Source organism: Artemia franciscana, chromosome 4 (genome assembly GCF_032884065.1).
Source record: "Artemia franciscana chromosome 4, ASM3288406v1, whole genome shotgun sequence".
NCBI lineage: Eukaryota > Metazoa > Arthropoda > Branchiopoda > Anostraca > Artemiidae > Artemia > Artemia franciscana.
The window spans coordinates 1,427,393-1,445,191 of NC_088866.1; the positions used below are offsets into that span (position 1 = coordinate 1,427,393).

The following is a 17,799-nucleotide window of genomic DNA, read 5'->3' on the forward strand; positions in this document are numbered from 1 at the left end:
AAGCTGGATTTGCCTACTCAATTTAAGTTTCACTCCTTTTCAGATTTACTCATTTATATTAGTAACTTTATTTGTTTGTTTGCTATGATTGTTTATTTAATGTCTGTTCGTTTTGGGTTTCATTTATGCCTCAATCGCAAAATATTTTTGTTCATTTTAAGCTTGATTTGCAAATTCAGCTTAAGCATTACTCGTTCTGAGATTTATTTATTCATTTTATATTAGTACCTGCTGCGTGTTTTTTTGCTATGATTGTTTATTTAATTTCTGTTCGTTTTTGGTTTCATTTATTCTTTAATAGTAAGTTCTGGCTGTTTTGAGTTTGAGTTAAAGTAGGTTTCTTTTTCTTCTGATCTTAAGTTTAATGTGGCATTTACTTTTCTTTAGAAAACTTCTTTTTTGGCAATTTTTTAAATTAATTTCTGTTCGTTTTTGATTGCCAAAATTTAAAGTTTTTCAAAATTTCTTATTTCAAAATATATTTTTTTCGAAAATAAATTAACAGTTTTGGTAAGAACTAATACATTAAACTGAATATTGGATATAAGATGATATTAATTGCTGAACGCTCACCAGCTTAAAATTTAGTTTCGCCCAGGCCGGATTTAAAGCTTTGACGCCTCTAGGCCCAAGCGTTTTTGCCGCTCCGTTTTTGCAAGACTTTCGGGGAAATCCCCACTACTTCGGGAATAGTGAACGCCGCAGGGCCTAGTGGGCCTATTGGTAAATTCTGGTTTCACTAAAATTCTCATTTTATTTTCAATGTTATATTTAGGACAAAAGAAAACATTTGTAATACAATTCCTTTTAGTAAAGCGCCAAATACGCAATAGGCCTTATACTTTTACTGTTGGAGAAACGGGCAGTAACCTTGCTCTTGTTTGTAGTGAAGACACCATTCATTAGAAGTACATAACCCCTACTCCCTAAAGACAACTGCAGTCTAACAACCAATCCTTAATCCAATTCTCACTTGTCTTTGAATTCTGTTCTCCCAATTATTATAATAAAAAAAGGTAAACTAATTTTGCAGAACTTTGTAGCCACTTAAGTAAGAGAATGATATTTCTAAGTAACAAAATTGGCTATTTAAGTAAGAGAATGATACTTTTACCGTTTAGGAAACGGACAGTATCCGTACTCTTGTTTGTGGTTAAGACACGATTCATTAGAAGTACACCTCAATTCTTTCAGAAAGAATTGGGGAAAAAACTTTCGGAATTTTTTTTTTAATTCATTTTTGTTTGTTTTTTGATTACAAAAAGTTTCAAGTTTTTAAAGCACTCCTTATTTCAAAATAAGATATTTTTTTTTCAACATCCAACTTTCCTCAAAGTATCAAAGTAACAATATCAAAGTATCAAAGTAAAGAAAGGATCAAAGTTAACAAGGTATCAAAGTAAACAAAGCATCAAAGTAACAATAAGCAACTGGCACACCTTAAAGCCCTCGCACCGTAAGTCGAAACTACCATTTAAATCACTAATTCTAAGTATGAAAGTAAACAAAGCATCAAAGTAACAATAAGCAACTGGCACACCTTAAAGCCCTCGCACCGTAAGTCGAAACTACCATTTAAATCACTAATTCTAAGTATGAAAGTAAACAAAGTATCAAAGTAACAATAATTAAGTTCTGTAACTCAGAGTCATTTCCCCGGGGCTAGGGGGAGATCAACCCCGGAAGCATAGTTATTTGGTCTTTGGACTATTTTGAACAAAATGGCTATCTCCAAATTTTGACCAGATGCCCTTTAGGAAATTGGGGCGTGGGGTAGTCAACCAGTGATCACTTTTGACTCTTAAAAAGCGCTATAAGTTTCAATTTCCGATCGAATGAGCCCCATTCCACAGAACCTTCTATTCTAATAATGGGCAACATACATAAGTTACAATCCTTGCTGCGGTGGATAGGGAAGATTTTTTCATCCCCTAAGTTATAGCAATTTGAATTTTGGACTATTTTCAACAAAATGACTATTTGGAAATCTTGATAAGATGTATTTAGATAAAAAAGGCATAAGGGAGGGATGGGGGGCTTGTTACTTTTTGATCACTTTTGATTCTTAAGAACTTACAACTTGCATAAGTTACGATTCTTATCCCGGGTGCTATGGAGGATTTCTTTACCCCTAATTTATTGTAATTTTAATTTTGGACTATTTTGAACAAAATGGGTATCTCGCAATTTGTATTGGATGCATTTGGGGAAAAGGCCTGGGTGGGGGGGGGGGTATATACCCTCCGATCACTTTTCATGACTCTTAAAACCGTAACTAGAACTTTCAATTTTCAATCAAACGAGCCATCTCCGAAGTTTATACGACCACCCCTTACTTAAACCTTATATGCCCTCGGGGCATAGCTTACAACACTTGCCCCTTGGCTCTGTGGGGATGTGTTGACCCTGGAGTTTTGCTAGTTGATCTTTAAACTATTTTGAACAAAACACCTATATCAAAATTTTGATTGGATGCATTTGGGGAAAAAGGACCTTAGGGGGGGGGGCTAGTTGCTCTCTGATCACTTTTGACTCTTGAAAAGGGCACTAGAAATTCGGATTTACAATCGAATAAGTCCCCTCCGAAGTTTATGCGACCATCCTTAAAAGCCTTCTATAAAAATCTTATATGCCCCCAGGGCAAGTTTTACAAAACTTACCCCTGGATATATGGGGGGCTGTTTTATCCCTGGAGTTTCTGTTATATAATATTTGGTCTATTTTGAACAAAATGGCTGTATAAAAAATTCGATTGGACGCTTTTGGAGAAAAGAAGGTTGGGAGGGAGGGGGGCTGATCGCCATCAGATCACTTTTGAATCTTATAAGGTAAATTTAAACTTTCGATTTCTAATCCTTTGAGTCCCCTCAAAAGTTTATGAGACCACCTCTTCCATAAAAAGCTTATATGCCCCGCGAAATACTTTTACACCCTTCCTGCGGCTCCGGGGGGGGGCGTATGTTGAGAACGAAGTTTTTGTTATCTTATCGTTGGACTATTTGAAACAAACTATCTCAAAATATGAGAAATAGAATCTGACTTGAGTTGAATTTTGCTCTAGCAGCTTGATCTCATATTTTCTCCGTGTGTGTTGGCAAAACACCTAGCTATATAGAAAATTACGCAAACACTCTAATAATTATGGCATTTCGGGGAAAATTCATTGGCCCAGGTCTGATAGGAGTTTAAATCCGCTCTGGTAGTCGATTTTTTCTAAGAGCATGGGGCCAAACACGAAAAAGGCCCGTTATTTCAATTTCCTTTGGCTGAAATATTTTCTCCTAGTTTTTATATTTTTGCTGCAGCATGGGTATTGTTTGTACTGTTTTGTGCCACGAAAAAATAGTAGTTATGTAAACTTGGGTCAGAAATTTGTAAATTTCATGCTTAAAGACTTAATTTCAGGAAATGGATAAAGAGCTTGTTCAGTCACCTCAGACACCAGTGGGAATCCTGGGCAAAAATCGAAAGAGATTATTTCGTGAGACTTCTCCAGTTTTGGCATCTCCATCAAAGAGAAGAAGTTCTGTATCCGAATCTTGTGAACATGTCCCAGACGGCATTGTCGATGATGGTAAGTCTGTTCAACAAGACATAAATAATTGCAACCATGATTGACTGCCAGTGTTGCCACCATTTTTTGTATTTTAAAATCGGCCGAAAGTCTGGTTTTTTATTCTTTGAAACGGGTTATCCCATTACTTTAAATTTAAATTATTAATATTTAATTAATTTATATTTGAGTTTCATCTCTTTGCTTAATTAATTTTTCTGTCTTAATTTTTTTGCATGCTGACCAATAGCCTGCATGGCGCCGGTACTGATCTCCTATTTCACTGCTTCGACCGGGAGTGCAGTGCATGGTTGGCAAATCATCTGACACTTCCCGAGTTTTTCTCAGATTTTTTAGGTACCCGTTTGGAGCTAGGTCAACTCTGGCTAAGGTTACAGAGTAGCACCGCTGATCCACGTACCGACCCAAATAACCAGCGACACCAGGAATCGAATTCTGTCCTCACGGACAAATCAAGTCTAGCGCTAATCACTAGGCTTGGACGGCTTATTTTCCCTTATAAACTTGGAATTATTGCGGTGTCTTTAATAGTAATATTATAAAACATTCTCGATATTGGTATTTTTGCTGACTCAGCTCCCAACCCTGTAAAGAGCGAAAAACCATGTTTACTTGGAATTTAGCATGATGTCGTGACGTCACATAGATAAGAATATCCACAAAATGCTTTTTTTTGGGGGGGGGGATTGTATCTTACTTTTGCAGAAACAATTTCGACTCTAAAAAAAGAACCTTCAATTTCCAATCGAATTAGCTCCCTCTTAAGTTTTTTATAACCCCTTCCTTGGGGGGTACTTTGATTAGTTTGCTTTGTTTGTCTAGTGCAGTTTGACTTTATCAAGGGGATCGGCAACCTTTTCGGCCGTGAGACAAAATCTGCCAAAACGAGTTTTAAAGTATGTTTAAAGGCATGAAAAGTATAAAAGCATTTAAATAGTAAAATTCCGTTTTAGTCGGCAGTGTTTCCTTTTGCAAACACAATTTCAATCACTATAATCCATCAAGTGTATGTTAATTACGCCGCTAATCATTTTTGACCTTTCTTGACCCGTCAATAATCATAATTTTCGATGCAATGCTGAACTGTAACGGCATTTATTTGATTCTTCCAGTTTGATTTTTAATTGCCAAGTCATTAAATAAGTGATTGGAACAATTTATGAATACGATTTTTTTTTTTTACTTGCCGTTTGTAAATGGTTTTCCGTTCGTACCAATGCTAAGAGCTCCAACAAAGCTGGCAGATACAGTGTGATACATATAGATGTAGCTGCAACAAACTGACAGATGTAGGGTGATAGCTCATATATTTAGACATAGCTGCAACAAAGCTGGTAGATGTGGTGTCATAGCTGAGATATACATATGTAGCTCAAATAAAGCTGGCAGATGTTTCGTGATAGCTGGGATATGTAGATATAGTTGTAGCAAAGCTGGTACATGAACTGCTATAGGTGAGATGTGTAGATATAGTATATAGCTGAGATATGTAGATTTAGCTTTTACAAAGCTGGCAGATAGTATGATAGCTTGGATAATTTGTTTTAGTTTCAACAAAGCTACCAGGCATAGCGTAATAGGTGAAATATAGCTGCAATAAAGCTGGCAGATGTAGCGTGATAGCTTAGATATGTAGTTATAGCTGTAATAAAGCTGGCAGGTGTTGTGTGGTAGTTGAGGTATGTAGATATAGCTGTAACAAAGATGGTAGATGGAGTGCTATAGGTGAGATATGTAGATGTAGTATATAGGTGAGATATTTAGATTTAGCTGCAACAAAGCTGGCAGATACTGTGATAGCTGAGACAAGCTGTTTTAGCTTCAATAAAGCTAGCAGATGTTGCGTAATAGCTGAGATATATAACTGCAATAAAGCTGGCAGATCTAGCGTGAGAGCTTCATAGTTGGTAAAAAAAAAAATAACTCTAAGAATGTATTTTGTTTCCAAAATTTTGTTTTCACATAGATCTATTCCCACTTGGGGAGTGCCGCCCCTTGAGGGAATTATAGCCTAGTAAACGACACAGCATTATCATGAGATTATGATTAATAGATAATTCTTCTGGGCTTGGTCTTTTTTGACGGGCGTTTTCGGACTGAAATACCTCTTCCTAGCTAATTTATCTACTATGAGTTGCCTCGCCGTAGTAGAATGATATTTGTAGGCATGGATATATAACATGTTGGAGGTAATAGGCTTGACTCTCTGTGTAGCCTTTCCACCTTGTTGATAGATGAGCATCGCCAAGTGCTAAAAACCGTGTTGTGACCAAGATGGGCCTAGGATTGCACAAAGCCTCCATTCATACTGGAGGTCCCAGGCATTTCTTGCCGTCCAGTTCTAGGCCGTGTTAAGCGCTTCGGTGTAGACTTGAGAAGATATGTTGGTCCCCGTCCTGCACTGGTATCCATAATCATTGCTATTCCTGATGCCAAAATAATTTCAATGATTTAAAGAACATGAAAATTTGAACTCAGAATGTTACGACGTTAACAAATGACTATCGTATCGACATTTTGACTGACGAATTCAGACGATTCGAACTGGACTTGTTAGGAGTTTCAGAAGCTCACATCTCAGGGGTAGGAAGAATGAAATTAAGTGATATACAATTTGTTTACTCAGGCAGGAAAGATGGGGTACATGGACAGGGAGTAGGGCTCATGATGAACAAGGAAGCTGCTAAGTCTTCATGGGCTGGGAAGGTATTAACAATAGAATACAAATTGCTCATTTGATGACTAAAAAGTTTGGGATATCAGCTATAGTAGTATATATCCCTGTTGAATCAACTGATGGAGATACTAGTGACTAAGATGAATTTTATTTAAAGAAACAGGAGCAAATAAACAGGGTCCTAGGTCGAAACTGGACAACCATTTACAGGACACTATTGTAGGTGAGCTGGTTGAGCTTGCGTTAGATGTTCAGAAATGAACCTTGGCAGAAAAGACAAGGGTTCCATCGAAGGGTGCAAAGGAATTTCAAGGCAGCTGCCGAGCACTTGATCAAAAAATTGCTCCATCTCTTATAATAGCCTTTTCCAAGTACTTAGGTGCCTGGATCCCACGTAGGAGTGTCGACGATGTTAGAAGTGAGTGGATATTACTAGAATCCGAGAATTCAGTAGAATCAACACATATGACCATTACTGGAAATTAAATCTTCTCAATGATCAATGTTTTTGGTGGGTAAAAGTGTATGTTTTTGTCGAAGCTTGTAAAAGCTGAGTTGGCATTATCGCATGGCAGTGCTGATGTAGAGAGGGGTTTCTTGCTCTCAGAGAGACTTCTTTTTATCAGAAAGAGCCTCCGTGCTAGAAAAGTCCTAAATGCAAAGCTTGTGTGTGATTCACGAATTGAACATATGGAGGCAAAGCAGAAAGGTTTCCAATTTCAAAAGAATTTTGACTGTGGCTAGGTCGGCCTGGTCAAAATATTAAGACTATGGGGATAGCAGGGCAAAAGAACAGGCTGCTGACCGAAGCATTCGAGATTAAGAACATCTGTAGCAAAAAAAACTGCTAGGTATACTTGAGGAATCATTGCAAGAAAAACAGGCATCTGAAAAACAAAAACGAGCAATTGTTGAAGCCCTATTGAAAGAGGCCACTGATCGCTTACAGAGCGGTGACTTCAAATGATTCAGTGGATATCACTCTGTTCAATTCCTTACTAGAGAGGGCCATCAAAACGCGAGAAGACGAAAAAACATCAACAGGTGAAAAACAGTGGGTGGCAAAGGACATACAAAATAGGAAGTGTGACATGATAAGCAATTTTACTAATCTCTCGAAGAAGTTGAAGAAGTGAATGAGTTAACTTGCGGGCTGAAGTCTTATGGATTGCTTTTACTTGTTACTAGTCTTGAAGTTGCTTTTCTATTTTTGTTCTAAATAATTGAAAGTTAAAAGAAATGAAAAACAAAGACAACTGCCCATATCTAGGGATAATGGGTTCCTTCCGGGGTTCATCAATATGATGATTCTTAGGGTCACTTAGCCACCGTTTCTGATTCATGAGCAAAGGAATGTTTTGACCGTCAATGACAGTCAAAATTCCTTCTCACTTTAGGCCCTATTGGTCCCTTTTTCCACCTCTAAAGTCTTTTGACTGGTCACCAAGTCCTTTTTCTAATGAGCAGGAATCATTTCGAGCCCTGTGTGTAATAGCTGAGATATATAGATGTTGCTGTAACACAAATGGTAGATGGATTGCTATAGGTGGGATATAGTATGTAGCTTATAGTAGATGTAGTATATAGCTTAGATATGTAGATCTAGTTGCAACAAAGCTGACAAACAGTTTAATAGCTGAGATATATTGTTTGGCTTTAACAAAGCTAGCAAATGTAGTGTAATAGCTGAGATATGTAATAGCTGCGGCAAAGCTGGCAGATGTAGGGTTATGTAGCTGCAATAAAGCTGGCAGATATAGCGCGAGAGCTCCATAGTTTGTATATAAAAAAAACCTCTAACAATGTATTTGGTTTCCAAAATTTAATACACGTTCAGCAATATATGCACATTTATGTTAATTTATTATTTCATTCTTATTTTGATATTTTGGATATGTTCATATTTTTCTATCTACCCATATTGAAATTACTTTTTTTTTGCTTGTACATGGTTGAAATATTTTATTTATAGTAATAACTGCGTAGTAATTATATACCTGCCTCACTATCTTTCTGCTGCTACCACTGAGAGAGTGACACACTCCGCGCGCCTGATAATTTAAAATTTTTGTTCGGAAAATATTGCTTTATTTCGCCTATTATTGTTACCGCAATTTTGTTATCGAACTAAAATGTTACTCTTAACATCTGTTTTCTAAACATTTTTTCTTATGTATTTTTTAGCTTGTTTTTATGTTTTAATTTTTTTAACTATAGTGGGTAGCTTGAAATTAATATATGGGTGAATCGGGGACCCGTGGGTCCTTGTGGGAGTCGGCTAGGCCCAATAAGTTCGAAATAGTTTGGCCGCACAAATAAAAAAAAGTTTATAATGAACGAGATAGGGCGATTCTTTAAGGTATTGTATGGTCTTAAAATCCCCCTTAGCCCATTCTTAGCCCTTTTTACGAACCGACTGAGAAAATTGCCATTTTCTGGTCTTCTAGAATTTTTACAATTTCCATTATTTTCTAGACTAGTCCCCATTGTTTGTTGTTGTGCTATTGGTATATATGATGTGTTGATATTTTTGTTATTCTATTATTTTGAAAGATAAAATTTATTACTCTAAAATGCATGTGAATCATGGCTAGAAATCAGGGGTGGGGGATCCAGATGGAGTATTCTGATAAATACTTAGACTTGAGCGTTAATATAAACGGTAACTTATTTATAATGAATAGCCTACGGATAGCCTCTGCGTATTTATAAAAAAAAGTTGATTGTCCTTTTTGATAAAAATTTTCTCTTTATTGGCAGTCGTCACATATGAGACATAAACTACGATTTTAAACAAAAAAAAAAAAAAAAAAAAAAACGTGTCGTTTAGACCGATATGATTCTAATGCCGACCTAGTAATAGTATTAGCATTAATATTGATATATCCGTTTCAAACATTATTTAAAACACAATTTTGTTTTCTTTTTTTCTATTTTTTATCTTCACAAATAAGTCGTAAAATTACGAGAACGATATATGAAAAATCTACATTAATTTAAATTAATCTGATATGGACTTTATAGCACCAAGGATTACAAGATAAGATTCCCCCTTCCCCCATTGACGCACCTATGGTTGTTATAAGAAAAAAAATATAATTTCAGTTGATCTAATATGGACACTTAATAATGTTGGTATTAATATTTATATCTTAATCTGATTCGTTAGTGTAGCTATTATATATTCCTCTATATTATTTGTAGGTCTCGGCCAAGGTAAAACTGGATTATTTGCTGTTCAGCTTAAGGACATGACCCAAAGAGAAAAAGTTTTCATGGAGCTTTTGCAGACAGAAGTTAATTATGTTGGAATTTTAAGTGCAATTGATAAGGTTTGTTTCCAATCTTCGCTCCGATTATTTTTTACTTTTTTCTCTAGACTTAAAATTCTGTGTCCGTAGGGACAAAGGTTCGAGTCCTGGTATCGCTGATTGTTTAGTTTAGGACGATGGTCAGAGGAATAGCTCTTTAAGCTCAACCAGAGTCGACCCAGCTCCAAATGGGTACCTGGAGAAATCCGGGGGAAAAAACACATGAAGTGTTGGATGACTTGCCTCAAACCACGATATTTACTCTGAGCCAGAGACTGAGAATGTGGGATCGGCACATGCACTGCGCGGACCATTGTGCCGCATCCGAAAAAGTATTTGAGAAGCTGATAAAATTGAGTGTTTAGTCGGACTGCCACTCTAATATCAGGATGTAATGAGGAAATAAAAGTAAATAAATAATAAATAAATAAACAAAAATAAATGAATATAATAGATAAATAGTTAATAAACAAATATTTATAAATAGAAAGTAAAATAAATAATAGATAAATTAAAAGTAAATAAAAGTCGATATTGAATGTAGAATAAAATACAGATGTTGAATGGTAGATTTGGGTTTTCAGTTGTAATTTTATCTTGTCTAAAACTTTTCTGAATCAGTGTTTTATCTGGTTTAATTGCATCGAAATTTTCATTAGGTTGCTAATGGATGGGACGGTCTTGCGATAACTTGTATTGGTTTGATATACAAAAAAAAAAAAAAAAAAAAAAAAAAAAAAAAAAAAAAAAAAAAAAAAAAAAAAAAAAAAAACGGCATTGAACTTTACAGTCTCTACCGGCGGTGATGATCTCTGTTTCTTGGCCCTTCAGTCAGGAAGTGCAATGGGGTGTTGGGGCCAACCATCTTTTGCTTTCGCAGGTCCTTCCTGTTTACCTTATCCAGATTTCTCCAGGTACCCATTTAGACCTTGGTCAACTCTGGTTGAGCTTACAGAGTCAGCCCACTGACCCCCGTCTCAAAATAAACAATTGGTTACACTAAGATTCGAACCCTCGCCCTCTCGGACAAAGGATCCTTAATCTTGCGCACCAATCAGTTGGTTTGATAAGAGTTCTGAATAAACGACAGAAAACTAAAAGCTTACTCTTACTTTTCTGAAAATCTTAGAAAAACCATTTAAATTCTTCCGTTTTGTCCCGGGGATAGAGATATTTAGGTTTTATGAAACTTAAATCATTTCAAAGCATGATTTTTATTTTTTTATTTTTTTGAACAGAGTAGAATTTTCTTTTTAAAGTTCAGGAAAGTGCAGTTCCAAAAATATTCTTGTACATCTTTTTGGAAAACATTAAAAATCTGCTTTAAAAAAGTACTCTTGAATAATTTGATAGCTTTGGAAGTTTTCAGTTGTGCTAACCGCCTTGACTAAAATCTTTGCGGACACAGGATGCACATTATTTAGGTGCTTTGGTGATCTTCCATCTTTCTGAATGTTTATCAAATGTAGGTTCGAGCAATTTATTTTCTTTACAGAGTTAATGTCCTTAAGACAAAAAAAAAGAAATCTAATAGTGCTTAATTGATAAAAAAACCCTTTTGTTAGAAAATTTTGTTCGGTTTGGGCAAAGAAAGTGAGTTCTGTTTGTTAGTTAAAGGAAAAGGGGATTTGCCTTCTGTGGACTTATGGTTTCAGATAAGTTGTTTTTTTGTTTCTTTTTTTACTTTCAGTTTAAGACTAATTAAGAGTCCGAAAATGTTTCCAAGTTTTTTAAGAGCAACAAATTTTTTGGCTTGCATTTTTACGACCAATTTACGTGTCAAAGAACTAGTTCGAGGAGAATGGGTTCAAACTGGCTACTCCCCTACCAATCCCACACCATTCCCCACCCTCTAGTCATCTAATGGTCTCAAGAAAGTTTTTTTACACTTAGTTTAAGGCCAATTGGAGAGTCGGCGAATGTTTCTAAGTTTTATTACACCAACAAAGTAGGGGTTTTCGACCAATGTACGTGTTGAAGAAATAGGTCGAGGTGGGTGGGTTCAAACTGGGTACTTTAGTCAAAGATTTCTCTTGGTAGAATTCCTTTTATTCCTTAATACTTCATGTAGTAGCAGAAGCTTCCCAAAAACGTTCAATCTACCATAATTTGTGTTTAAGCTTTCTAATTTGTAGAATCCCCATGCCCCTTATTACACCAACTAAGAAGGAGCTTTAAAGTCAGGAGACTTGTAACCATTGTACAAGGCTCTAGTTTGTGTTCTCATCTGACTACTCTTAAATGGAATTTTATGCGAATGCTCGTTTCAGTACCTTCTCCAGTGTCATGTGTACAGAAAACCTATATCAAGGGTTAGCAAAAGATGCCAGAAGTATGTAATTAAAAAGGCATGACAAAATACAGAAAATATTGCACAATCTTGATATTTTGTTGGGGAGGCGGTCCATTGTTCCCCCTCTCAGGTATTCGTGGTGGCTATTTTTTTTTCCCTTGACAATATTTTGTGGTGAAGCTATATGATACTTTTTACTGTATGTAACTTAATGCAAATTTAATGTTTCATCTAATTTTAGTCTAATTGATCTAATTTCATCTAATGCTTTGATCTTAGTGCTCTAACTTTATGAACTAACGTTTTCCGTTTGCAAGAAATTTTTATAAAAGCAATCACGAATCGAACTAAAACTTCAGAAGAGGTGGGTGGGGTGGCAAACCCATCAAAAGAGGACATACTTCTGAGCCAATGCCTTACAACGGCCAGAACATTTTTTAAACGCTTTTCATCCACCACCTAACAGGGTGCTTTGATCTAAGGAGTGTGATCTTTGATCTAAGGGTTTTTATTTCTAACGTTTGCTGTTCCATCTTTTAGTTTTTACAATATAAATTTTGTGATGGGTGATCTCATGGTATAATTTACTTGAAAGAAATTTCTTTTTATGGAAACATCAACATTATAAAGACTAGCAAAAAAGTGCGCGGGGTTACAGTCCAATTTAATGTTTACAAATATAATATTTCAGTTTTTACAATACAAATGTTTGTGCTGGCTACGATCTCATGGTATAGACTTAATTCGTTTAAATTATTAAATAAAAAACGTTTTTTAACTGAAAGTAAGGAGCAACATTAAAACTCAAAACATTAAAACGAGCAGAAATTATTTTTCTGCTCGTTTTAATTTTCGGCAGAAGCACCTTTCTTCTCGGCGGCGGGGGTATTTGTGTGAAGCATATTCCACAGAGGGGGCATTTTCGGCATGTTTTTAAAAATAATCAGAAATTAAAGTCCTTTTCAAATAAAAGTCGGCAAAGAAAAAATTTGCAGCCGGAATCATCCGCAAGATATTTTTCAGGGGTAATTCTCAGCTAGAATGGAATTGTCTGGGTGGAATTTACCTGGTGGGGGGTATTTTATATGGGAAGAACTTTTCCATGGAGAGAAGAGGCGGATTTCCTGGCATTGTATGAGGAGACAGTCCCTTCATACACATAAAAAACAATTTTTTGCTTTATATGGTAAAATTTTCAAATTGCGAGGATAGTTTCTGGAGGCGAACTTTCCAGAGCCAATTTTATACGAGGGGTAAACTTTGCAAAAATTAACAGGAAAATTCCTTTTTAATTGTTCATGTACTACGATCCAAATTCGAACTTGCATTAGATGAAAACCGTTCAGAAGTTAAATAAAAACAAAAAGTAATTTTTTTAACTGAAAGTAAGGAACGACATTAAAGCTTAAATGAACAGAAATTATTCCATGAATGAAAGGGGCTGTCCCCACCCCCTCTTCAACGCCCCGCTCTTTACGCTAAAGTTTGTTATTACTTTAAAAATTTAGAGTTGTGACAAAGAGGTAATCTTTAATTGCAACAGGACTCTTCAAGTCCAAAGTGATGGGTTTGTGCGACAACTTTCTTTTATGTTCTTTGTGTTTCATTGACTTTTGTTTTCCTTGCCGGCGGTCTTACATTTTTTTTTTTATTAGCTTCACGAGACGGAACAGGTGCTGATGAAGTTGAAGGCATAGCAAGCCAAGGATCTGTGTCGCTTGGGATTGGAAAAGTGGCTGGCGAGTCTTCCCCAGCATTTAGTATGTCTGAACTTGGGAGAACATTAGCTAACGCCATACCTATCAGGTCTTGCTCCATATCATCGTCTTCTGTGTCGGTGTTACCCTGTAGATCCTGTTCTATCTCTTCAGACTGCTGAAACCAGACATCCTCTTCATCCAAATCACCAAGATCGCTTCCCATCTCTCCTAAGGCATTCAGTATGGTACTTTGACTGGTAGATATTCGCTTTCGCATGGTCTGGAACAAGAACCAACTATACAATAAGACAATACGAGAGAGAGCTAGAGAGATAAAGAGAGGGAGAGAGAGGAACCGACAGAAGGAATTTCTTCTTTCTTTGTTTAATCTTGACCTGAATAAAAGAGGGAAAGGCGTGAATAAAAGGCAAAAAAGAAAAAAGAGATAGAGGCAGACTGTGGATTTGTTATCAGCAAGGTCAACCAAACCAAACGTCACAGACCACAGGAAATTAAAATAAACAACAAGAAAACAATTTCAAGAGTGCCGCTGCTTTAGAAATCACTAATCGTCGAGCATTTTCGAAAGTGTCATTTTAATCAACTTCGACCAGCGGGAATTTACAGTCGCCACCACACAAGGGTATTGTCCACTGGGACTGCAAGGTCCCGAAAATAGAATCCATTACAGCAGTCATCCTAAGGGCTTTATCAGATTTTTATTTATTCCAAAATGTTTCCTTACACATAAACAATAACTATTGCAGCTTTTGCTCTGATCTTAAATCGCTGTAGCCCGCCATTACAAATAAAAAAAAAACGACTTCTTACCTTTTTTGAAAAAAAGTAACAGCAAAACTTCACCATCCGCTGAACAACTCCTACTGAACGCCATCTTGACTTGTTACCCATCAATCGACTGGCCAAAAAAGGCGGAAAACAATGGAACAGGTTTTATCAGTCTATCGATGAATTTAGAAGCCCCCAAAAGATTTTTACATGCTGGGACTGCAAGGTCCCGTCGGTCGCGAAAGAGTTAAACTGTAAACAATACTCTCTTACTTTCAAACAAAAAAACATGAAACAAATACTCCCTCTGAAAATCAGAAACTAACTGTCAGTTAATAATTGACTGATTGCGAAAGTTCTTTAGAGAAATAAGCGCTTTGGGCGATGACAGCACCTCATTGTTTTCAGGTTAAGGATTGGCTGTTTGTTACGGACGCTTATTTCCTGAAAAAATGGCGGAATATTGAACCACTAAGATCATCCCTCTCCTTATTCACCTACTCCTCTCCCTAATGATTGGAAGGATCTTCGGCCGGAGAATCTCGTAAAATCCCTTCTTTTACAATTAGTTTTTGCCATTTTGCGGTTCCAATTTTTGGGGAGAATAAGATTATTTTTTTCAGGTATTTAGGATGCCCCTTGAAGCTGAAGACCAACCAGGAGGACCCTTGCTGGCTGCAACAGAAATAAAAATTATTTTTGGTAATATTCCAGCAATCGTTGAAGTTCATGGAAAAATTCTTGAAGATTTTACAATTATGGCCCGGAACTGGAAGGACAATAGTATTGGACGGATATTTTTAAAGCACGTAAGTGATATGACAGGAAAAAAATAGATGAATTCATCCTCAACAATGTTTAGAGGGGGTTTAACATCTCATCTAAAGGGCTGAATAGCCTCTGTTATAGAGGAATATAGACACATTTAAAACAAAACAAAAATCGTTTAAACAGAACGAAAATAAAGCAAAATAAACAAAAATCGAGGAAGAAAGTAAATATTAAGAAAAAAGAAAGAGACGCTGGAAGATAAACTGTATTGGATGAAAATTCTTAAAGAGTAGCACCATGAACCTTTTAACTATTTTGAGAACTGTTCTTGCATGAAAATCAGTGTTCTAAGATTTTCCTTTTGGTTGTCAAAATTTTGAAGTTTTTAGTTTCGTCTCTGTTTTCACGTTGAACCATGAAAATATATAAGTATAACTAATAATTTGAATTTTACAACGTTTTACGTCCATTAAATCTCAAATATTAATAGTCTGTTGGCTCCTAGAGACAACTACATTATCAAAGGAAAGCTACAGTTTATTAAGCTGTTTGCTACAATTTTTTGTTTGCTATTTCTTTAATTTATAATCAACATTTCTTTTTTTTTATTCTGCCAGCTACTACTAAGAGCTGCATAACTGCATACGGAGATTTTTTTTTTCATTAGAAGTTGAATCCCTGAGTGTTCCCAAGTTTTTAAGGTGTATATGGCTGTGTAAATTTCCTTTCTAACAATTGATCAGATTTAAATTTATTTATTTATAAGAATAATAATTTCGATAAATTTGATTATAAGAAATTAGTAATAAGTAGTAACTTCATTCAAGGGAGTTCTGCCATATACCAGTGAACATTCAGCGGAAAGGATCCAGCACACAAAATTGCATGTATGTTTGGGCATAAAACGGCCTATAAGTTAATAATGGTTTTTACATGATGGTGAGATGGCTAACAGGCTTTTATGTTAATTTAAAGCAAAGATTGACAGGATTGATACAAAACACTTGGTTATATAGGAGTGATTATCTTAATATTAAAAGTAAAATGTACATCTAGTAATGTCTAGGGTTAATCTAAAGCTGAAATTTCTGAAGGGTAACTATCTTGTGCGAAGCTATGGTGTTGGTAGACTCCAGGATGAGAATTTGAGAGGAACTTTCCAGGAACAATTGAATACTAAACTGGAGAGTTTAAAATTCGACACTGTAGAAGATGGGTGGAATAATTTGGGTAAAATAGTTTGTAAAGTTGCTGATGGTATCTTGGGGAGGAAAGTTAGAAATGCAGTTAGGTATATTAGTAAGAATGGTTTATGTTTAGTAGAAAGGAGGAGGGGATTGTACAAGAATTATTTGAGTGATAAATCATATGAAATGGCCAAACAAATATTATATAAAAAAAACAGGTTCGTGTTTTTAGTGCACAGATGCTTTTCAACTATAAGGAAATGGGTTTTCATTTTGATTGAGGAGGGGTTTTCGCAAGAATTATCTGAGTGATAGATCGTATGAAAAGGGCCAAACAAGTGTTATGTAAAAAAAAAAAGCAGGCTCGTGTTTTTAGTGCACTGATGTTTTTCAACTATAAGGAAATGGGTTTTCATTTTGATTGAGGAGGGGTTTTCGCAAGAATTATCTGAGTGATAGACCGTATGAAAAGGGCCAAATGAAAGGGCCAAACAAATGTTATGTAAAAAAAAAACAGGTTCATGTTTTTAGTGCAAAAGATGCTTTTCAACTATAAGGAAATGGGTTTTCATTTTCACAAGAATTCTGCAAGGGAAAAGATTTTTGTATGAGAATAAGTATGAAAATGAAGTGAATATAAGGCGAGTGGAGAAAGTGTTGGAATGAGAATTAAGGAGGTCTGAAATGAACCCTTGGATAAAATTGCTGAAAATCTGGAAGATGCAATCAGACCGGATAACTACTGGTATATTATAAAATTGAGAAGGAATAGTCTACCTGGACTTGTCCCAGGTAAAGATAGGAACGCTTTACAATAAGTGATAAGAAAAGGGTTAAATAAAAATGGGAAATAGAAAAGATTTATTTTGTGAAGATGAATTAGTGACAATATGCTGCTAAAAGGATTAGAAATAACAAGACTCCGTGTGCTGATAGTGTCTTTTAAATATGATGGTTGCGAATTAGAAATGGATTACTGAAGATTATGAATGGGTTTTGAAAAAAGGGGAAAAACCTAGCCAATTTATGAAAACTCTATTGAAACCCCTCTGTAAGCGGGGTTGATCAATGTCAAGCATGCTTCGCCAGTATCTGAATCTATCTTAGTTCTACAGATTTTGTATAGAGAGTCTATAGTTCCGAAAAAAACTGATCCGTTCAAATGTTGTACTATGGGATGTCAGAAACACCTATACGAGGTCGCCACAATTCTAATGTCCGTCCCTGCCACCAATATCCCTTCTGAGAGTTTTTTACTAGATTGGTCAGTTAATAAAATTGAACCGATCCTCAGGGAAAACATTGCCATGTTCTTTTTTTTAATAGCCAAAAATAGCCTGTCATTTATTTTTCTTTGCCCTGAGCCCGAGTAATTTCAAGTCTGGGTTTTCTTGATTATCGTTTATGTGATCGAATTGTCTATTTTTTGTTTCATTTTATATCATCTGCAGTTTGAAAAAAAAATAGGCAAAATACTCTTTGATTACAATTTTTTTA

At 35.8% G+C, this 17,799-nt stretch overlaps 1 protein-coding gene across 1 annotated transcript in view; it reads left to right on the forward strand.

Annotated features, from left to right (window-relative positions):
- The window catches only part of LOC136025831 (protein ECT2-like), a 108,111-nt gene that overhangs the window by 35,304 nt on the left and 55,008 nt on the right, over nt 1–17,799 (forward strand). Inside the window, exons 8-10 of the mRNA XM_065701830.1 lie at nt 3,406–3,574; nt 9,456–9,583; nt 14,968–15,153. Coding sequence (XP_065557902.1) covers nt 3,406–3,574; nt 9,456–9,583; nt 14,968–15,153 — 483 coding nt within the window. The remainder of the gene's footprint in view (nt 1–3,405; nt 3,575–9,455; nt 9,584–14,967; nt 15,154–17,799) is intronic.